This window comes from Leptonychotes weddellii, chromosome 1, assembly GCF_054177405.1.
Source record: "Leptonychotes weddellii isolate Sample4059 chromosome 1, ASM5417740v2, whole genome shotgun sequence".
Lineage (NCBI taxonomy): Eukaryota > Metazoa > Chordata > Mammalia > Carnivora > Phocidae > Leptonychotes > Leptonychotes weddellii.
Window position 1 is genome coordinate 181,815,675 of NC_138369.1, and position 8,377 is coordinate 181,824,051.

Below are 8,377 nucleotides of genomic sequence, written 5' to 3' on the forward strand. Positions count from 1 at the left end.
TCCAGAACTGTGAGAAAATCAATTTCTGTTGTTTAAGCTCCGGAATCTCGGGAAAGGCCAGAAGTAAACTGATGAGTATAAACTCTCCACTCCAGACCCCAAGAGCCATTCTCCTTCCCAGGAAGTCAAGTTCACTAACAGACGAATAAAGTAGACTAACGGAATTCTTGGTCATCGCTTACCCAACGGAGCGTAAGCCTCCATCAGCCACCCAGTCACCATGGTTCGATGTAAATCCAAATTCTCAAGCATTGCTGCTACCTGTAGGTAAGAAGTTACTGGCTGTATGAAAACCAGAAACAAAGAAAGCCACAAAATACGCAGAATTTCGTTCACGCTGTGGTGGAAGAGTCCCCCGGGAGTAAGAGAGGGCGAGCCCTAGTGCACAAACACTTTTCGAGCAGCGTCTGCGTCATGTTTACTAACCTTTCAGTGGGCAAAGCAGGCTGCATGGCCAACCTGGAATCAAGGGGAGAGAAAGAAATTTCCACCCTGTGATGGGGGGGAGCGGTAAGGAATGTGTGGGCTTTGGGTTTTTGTTTTGTTTTGTCTTGCAATCGAACACACTTACCTACTGCTATGGACTGAATTGAAGCCCCCCCAAATCCATACGTTGAAGCCCTAATTCCCCAGTGTGACGTAATTGGAAGTGGTGCCTTTGTGAGGTCATGAGGGTGGAGTGCCCATAATGGGATAAGGGTCCTTCTAAGGAGAGAGATTCCAGAGCGCTTGCTTGCTCTCCGACAGTGAGGACAAAGCCCGAAGGTGACTGCAAACCAGGAAGAGAGCTCACCACAGCCCGGCCATGTTGGCACCCTGCTCTCAGACTCGGGCTCCAGAACCGTGAGAAAACGTCTGTTGGCTGAGCCACCCCATCTGTGGTATTCTGTCACGGTGGCCTGAGCCGACTAAGACGCCTACTTACCTACGCGTGTTACCTGTAAATAATTCCGACGTGTCAGGAGGCACAGCTGCAGAGCTGGGTCATTTCAAGAAGCCATCAGAGGAGAGCTTAATCTGCTTCTGAGGCATAAAGTGGAGTTTGCCAGGTGGAGGAGAGGAGAGGAAGATTTCCAGGCAGAGGGAACAGCATATGCAGAGTCTTGAACGTATGAAAACCTGATTACTGTCATTCTCGATCCTGGAGAAAATGAAAAACTTCAGAACCTTCTTTAAGAGATTAATTTCCCAGCGCTTTGGGGTGTTGTGTCTGAGATACTGGTCAGGTTTCTGTTTGGTGCCCACGACTTTGCTGGCAGAATTGGAAATGGAAAACCCAAAGAGAATTTAATTTAAAAGGCCGTTTAAGAAAGAGAGCGAAAATGGAACCAATTTTCTTTCAGGGTCAGACACTGGTATTATAAAACATCCCTTTTTATCGTTCTGAAACAACAGAATGAAGAATTCACTTCTCAAATCAAAAGGAAACTTCTGCCTCCGGAGGTTTGGACCTTGAGGGATGGATGGGGCCTTTCTCCAAGACTTCTGGGACTGACTTGGGAAGAAAACCAGCTTGTCACTCACGGAAACCTTTGGAAGGAGAGCTCTTTCCACGAATGGGGCCCCCAGGGCCCTCCTCCTCTAGTGAATCAGGCATTAATAATGTCAGTAGGAAATGGTGTATGCTGTCTTGGGGCTTTTCCACTATTTTCAGTGGTCTTCATTTTCATATACGAGTATCTTTCAAATCATTCGCGTCTTACCTTTAATTGAGATGACTGGAATATGTCCATCTCCAGTGAACTTTGAGATATCAGACATGAAACCAAAAATGTTCATTCCGTGGTAGTGAACCGTTTTTATGGTTAACTGACTTTTCCTCAGAGTGGAATATATGCTGATTAAAAAAACCAAACAAACACTAATGCAGATGTACTTTTTACAGAATAAAAATTAACTTTATTTTCAGAATATTACTGTGCTCTTTTGAGAACTTTGGTGAATCTCTAAGAGTAAGGAAAACAGAAATTGAGAGTCCTATCCCCAAAACACTGGAAATGCTATATCATTTCAACCAAAGCTGCTCTTTGCTCTCCTGGGAGTACCTGGGGTGGGTGAAGCATTTATGTGAAGACCTGGTGCCTGGTGGAGGGTCGTGTACAACACACCCAGACCACCATCCCAGTCTCACTGAATCTCTTTTCACTTAGTGGGAAAAAATCTCTTCCCAGTGCTGTCCCTTCGGGTAGACAAGTTGGCTGAGGCGAACCATCTTGTTTGCAGCCCTGCTCAGGCATTTAGACCTTAGACTCTGTTTTGTAAAAATACTACCGGATACCACCAGCTACTGCAGTGGTCAAATGGGGAAGAATAGCATTTTTCTCTCCATTTATACCCCCTCAAAATGGCAGGAGAAGGAGGTGGAAACAGGAGACCTATGATTTCTTTTGGGTAGCTTAGGGCTTTTGACTTTTAACAGAGAAATTTCCTTTAGCTTCTGAGATTTTTCAGTTATAAAATCTCAGACTTTTTTTTTTTTTTTGTAGCTAGCCTGTGCATTTAAAAATAGAAGAGAGGAAGGAGGAGGGGAAAAGGAAGAAAAAGTCTTAAAATCCACAAGAAGGTAATTTCGTGTGGAACACAGCCCATTTTAAGGAGTGGTCATGAAGTTTGAGATTTTCCAAATGGACAGATCTGTTCCCACTCTACTTTCGAGACTTTATTTATTTTTTAAGATTTTATGTATGTATTTGATAGAGAGAGAGAAAGAGAGAGAGGGCGAGCACAAGCAGGGAGAGCGGCAGGCAGAGGGAGAGGGAAAAGCAGACTCCCTGCTGAGCAAGGAGCCCGACTTGGGACTCGATCCCAGGACCCTGAGTTCATGACCTGAGCCGAAGGCAGATGCTCAATAACTGATTGGGCCACCCAGGCACCCCTCCTTTCAAGACTTTAAATCAGAAGTTGTATTGAAAGTTGGTGCTGAAAGATGGAAAGATGGTGCTTTTAGGCAGAGAGTTATTTTTAATTTTTTGGAGGTAGTTCCTTTCTTGAAGAATCATACAGAAGCCAGGTGTGTCAGCTGGAGGTTCTCTCAGCTTCACTCTGTTATAAACTGGGCAGTTCCTGAGGATGCTGCTCACCAGCTCTTTGGGAACAGTAGCCAGACACCCCCAGGGACCAGCCCAGCTCTGTCCCTTACTTTGTCCCTGTGTCCTGCTAAAGGTGCTGCCTGACTTCTCCAGGATGGTCCGGCCCTCTGTTTTTCCTCTCTTGGATGATGGGTGACACTCCAGCTTTTCCTCCAGGGAATATCTCATTATCTGACAAAACATGACCATCATTGGGCTTCCTGACGTAATCCCAAAGATTCCAAATTTATATTTCATGGGGCCCCATCCCCTCATCTTCCTGCTTTTCTTCATTGTCACCTTATCTTTCCCTTTTGACGCCCTCATATTCCACACTGGCCAGTAGCTTTGGGTTTTCTATCATCCAGTAATTGACTGAGCCTTCTTTCTTTCTGTTTGGAAAAACCCCCATAGTGTGTGTTTGTTGTGTCCTTCATTCCAGTCTCTCATCCCTTTTTTTCTCGATTTGTAATTCGGGGTGCCTGGATGGCTCAGTTGGTTAAGCGTCTGACTCTTGGTTTTGGGTCAGGTCATGATCTCAAGGTCATGGGATTGAGCCCCATGTCAGGCTCTGCACTCAGGGTGGAGTCTGCTTGAGATTCTCTCTCCCTCCCCCTCTGCCCCTCCCTGCTCGTGCTCTCTAATAAATAAATTTAAAAATCTTAAACAAAAAAACTATTTGTGACTCCTGGGGGCCCCATGTCTGCCATGGAGATGTTAGAAAGTCCCTGGACCATATTTCAAAAGACACATCAGGAAATTCTGAACATATCTTGAGACTCCTACTAATTCTATGGGATTACAGAGGTTTATAAACTGCATTCCACATTTTTCCCTTGGTATTCTCACATACTTCTGAAATGTCAGAGGGATGAGATTTCTCTTTATCCCGATATTAAACATGTATGAAAAGCCTGGGGAGAGGAATGAAGACACTCGATCTGGTTTCTTCATAAAATCTCCTGGAACGGGATGACTCTTCACATAGATTTCCATTATTATTTGATAACAGGATACAGTTGTTGTATAATAATTGTAGCTTTGTATCTGTGGTTTTTAAAAGTTTAGGGATGAAGCAGATCACATTTATCAGGCACTGAGTCTGTACCAGACCCAGGATCTGGTACTTTCTGCGGCTTAGTTCATTTGACCCTCATATAACTTGAGAGGTAGGTACTGTTGTTACCCATGGTTTGTAGAGGAGAGACCCTGGATGAGACAGCAGGGTCCTCTTTAACGACTTGCGACTGTTTTTGCTGACAATAAACCTCTCCAAGCGAAATGAAATTCTGGAGTCAGTTTGGTAAAATAATCGGTTTTTGTAAAAACCACTCGCTCCATCCTGGGTGGAGTACTCTGCACAGGATCACCAGCACTGTCTTTAAAATAAGCATCGGTTACGTTTATCTGTGGTCCCAGACAGATAATGGAGAAAGGCAGTGATCAGAATGTCATCTTTTGAGGCCAGCTGGTGGCGAGGAGATGTCTCAAAGGCGCCTTGAAGAAAGAAACTTCCATAAAGGTTTTAGAGTTGGTCTTCCGGCCTCATATTACATATTACATCCTTCAGTTGGATTTCCTGCCATGACTGTAATGTCCTACCTCCTACAGCATGTGGCACGATTTTATGCATCCCACCGGTGACAGGAAGCTCTGCGTCCCCTGAAGACAAAGGGAAATAGAAAAGGTCATAGGACACTATTCTTCAAACTGAAGTATTATATACTCTTCTTGGAAAGGAAGAACATTCTTGGTAACCCCTGGTGTTGACTTTAGTTATTTTTATTTAAATTTGCTTAATGTACATGAATGTAAAATTAAACTCCTTTTATGTATGGCCCTGTACAAATTAAAACCCAAAACTAATTTACAAGTTAAATATAACCAAGACTGAAAGAATCCCCAAATATTCAAATTAGCAGCATTAGTTGGGTGCCACAGCTTCTGCTTCATGAGAATGGAATTGCTCTAAGGGGTCTGGGCATACTTCTCCTTCCTAGGCACAGGCGCTCTGAGCTGGTTGGCCCATTGCCATGTGATCACTCAATTCTCCCCGCCATTTTCACCCTTCCAGTGGCTTTCAAACCTGACCTTGCATCTGAAGCACCTGGAGGGCTTGTGAAAACCCGGATTGTGGAGCCCTACCCCCAGAGATTCTGATTCCGTGAGTTTGGGGCGGGGCCCAAGAATTTGCAGATCCACCATTTCCAGGTGATGCTGCACACTTTGGGAACCACCCCAAAGTCCATTTCTGTTCCTTTCTTATTAGCCTGTGACAATAAGAGTGCTATATTTTGGCGAAGGTTGTGTGTTGGTAAACACAAATGCAAAAGCAAGCACCGAAATCCAGTGTGTACTTGGTTATATGGTGGCTGTCCAATGGCCCTGGTTGCGGCTTGTAGGATGTTTTAGTATATCGGCAAAAGAAACTCAAAAATAGAACTGCCGAACCCCTGAAGACGTGTCCTATGTACTTCAATTTGAGAAACAGTGTATGGTTGGGTATTATAAAACATTTACCTGTGGGAGGAGGGAAATGATACTGTGTAAGAAGGAGGCTCTTCAGCTGTAGGTGTGAATGTTACGACCAAGACGAAGGTGCCCAGAAGCGAGCAGGGACAGAGAAGACTGGTCTTGTTCCACAACCAAAGGGGAGAAGAGAGAGACCATGGCCTAGTATGGGGATGCCTTCCTCGTGCCTAGAGTTGCCCTAAATGGAATGAGCTGCATTGGGGAGGTTGGTAACCGTTGTCTTGAAGGTGGTTCAGGAGCCCCCAAGAACTTTGTGGATGTTCTGGGAGGGTTTCCTATTACAAACGCCACGTGTCCAAGACCCCTTTGAATGCAGAAATTCTATAACTGGGAGGGTGGGGGGGGGCTTCTTAGTTTTCTCTCTTGTTGGTCTCCAAGAACCCTCCCAGCCAGGATGTTTAGCTTTGGCTCAAACGTATCCACAATGCAGCATCGCATGGTAGGTTCCCAAACGCGTTACCAGCCCCAGTGCTCCATGTCTCCGCCCCTCCCAGCTTCTTCAGTTCTGTCACTGTTCCCACCATTCGTCCTGCTTTCCACGTTTGTGGACAACTTGGCACAGCTCCTTCCGATGTCTACTACTTACTAGCCTGTCTCTCTCTGGCCTGCCATCCCTCTCACTCAGCCTCCAATAGCAGCGTGCTGATTTACTGCCCCAGGCTCCTGCTCCCTGTTCTGAGCCCCTTAAAGCCACTTAATACCAGATGACTGCTCCCCAAATATTTTGGCCGCAGAACTTGTATTCACTCAACATCTGTTCTTGTCCTGGGGAATGCGTTCTACCAAACACACAGGGAAATGCTCCTGTAAATGGCTCTGCCTATGCCTGGTTCATTCTTCTCTCCGTATCTCGTCTGCCCAGCTTATCATCCCCATCCCAAAGACCTAGAACCTTGCACTTAGATACTCGCCCCTCCCCCCCAGACGCCACCTGTCTTCAAGTACTTACTACAGACTTTTTTCTCCCTTAATTGAACGCCTCTGTGGTCGGAAGCAGCCAAGTGCATTTCTTAAACCCCCTGCATTTGCCGCGACTTGAAAAGATTGTGCTGAGTCATCTGTTGACTCGTTGACTGTCCGTCCCCACAATCCAAGATGGCAGGGCTTTGTCTGGTTCACCCCTGCGCACCTGTACCTGGGGTGGGGAGCCAGCCAGCAAGTGTCTGTGGCCTGAATGTTTAGGTATCTGTCTCCGTAACTCCGCTGTGAGTTACAGCGGAGGCACCGGATCTTAGAGTTATGTCTGCAATCTGAGAATGATTTCTGGCTGGAGTCCGTGGGCTCTGTACCTGTCGTGATCTGGGACACTGTAATTCACAGGCGCCTCAGTGGAACTGGGCCCCAAGGGTCTTAATTTCAGTCTCACTGGATTTGTTTTGACTGGAAATCCTATTGCCTGTTTTTAAAACATACTCCCTCGGGCACATTTGAACACTTGAGACCTCTGGGCAGACAGGCATTTCATCCCCATCGGGAAATCTCATCAAGATGATATGAGGTTTGCGCATCAGGAAAATAAAAGTCCTCCAAGAAGATGTTGCCGTTCGCTAGGTTGGCTTTGGGTATAAGCAGTTAAGCCCATTCAGAAGGTATTCCGACCACATCTGAGCTACGGGGCCAAGGCTGGGGGTGCAGAATCTCACAATGAACAATAATATAAAAAATAAGGGTGGGAAGGAGACACCTCCCCCAACCACCCCCCGGGGAATTCTCTAGTTATAGGCACAAACAGAATTCAAGGGAAAAGCAACAGGCCAGTTTTGGGGATGTGACTTTTGTTTCGAAGGACTGACAGGTAATCAGACCTGCCAGCCAGGCTGTGGCTTGCCTCCCTGTGCAGGGTCTTGCCCTTTATTTTTTTGTCTAGCTTCCTCCAGGTTCCACCTTATAAGCCATCCTTGGAAGACCACATAATGGCAAGACTACTTTTACTCAAGGCTCCTAGCATGCTCCTGGTATTTTTCACAGAATTTGGTCTGGACTTCCTTCCAGAAGGAAGGACATGGTTTCCCTTCTTTAGGGGGTAGCTCTTGAAGTTCCTTAGACTCCTTTGATCTCCACGGTCCATTGTCCAAGTCTTCACAGGCAAGCTTTTACCCATGCCTTTCACTTTTGCTCCTTCACTGTGGTGCCGAGTTTTCTAGAAAGAAGGCCTCTTGAGGTCAGCGTGAAAGTGCCAGGGCTGAAGCTTCGCCAAGCCCATGCCCTATTTGTCTTCCTCTCCCGGGGGCCCCATTCTGGGCTCATGCTTTGGTGTGTCTCTTTTCAGAGGTGTGAACATGTATGCCATGTTGACTGGGACCCTGCCTTTCACGGTGGAGCCTTTTAGCCTGAGGGCTTTGTACCAGAAGATGGTGGACAAGGAAATGAACCCCCTCCCCACCCAGCTCTCCACAGGTAAGGTGCCCGCTGCTCTGGATTCTGGGTTCCAGGACTCGTATGCCTACCAGATTTGGTCCATCCATGAAGCAGTATTTGCTTTGCAGAAATGGTATTAGGCCTTGTCCTAGGATTAAACTATGACTCAGGTGTGGTTGAGTTTCCCATGGGTAAGCAACCATTCATCTCACCTTGGTCCTTTTCTTTTTCATTATAACTCTGAACCCCTAACTTCCTCCTTCCGCACAAAACACACACATCGAAAGGATCTTGGAAAAATAATTGCAGTCTTGATTGTTTTAAAGCTCACCATATTATAATGTTGACTTTGAAAAAAAGCATTTATAATCACATTTCTATTGTGCTTTCCTCAGTCAATTCACTGTAAAGGAATATTA

At 46.0% G+C, this 8,377-nt stretch overlaps 1 protein-coding gene across 1 annotated transcript in view; it reads left to right on the forward strand.

Moving 5' to 3' along the window:
• The window catches only part of HUNK (hormonally up-regulated Neu-associated kinase), a 101,612-nt gene that overhangs the window by 63,486 nt on the left and 29,749 nt on the right, over nucleotides 1-8,377 (forward strand). Inside the window, exon 5 of the mRNA XM_081799304.1 lies at nucleotides 7,870-7,997. Coding sequence (XP_081655430.1) covers nucleotides 7,870-7,997 — 128 coding nt within the window. The remainder of the gene's footprint in view (nucleotides 1-7,869; nucleotides 7,998-8,377) is intronic.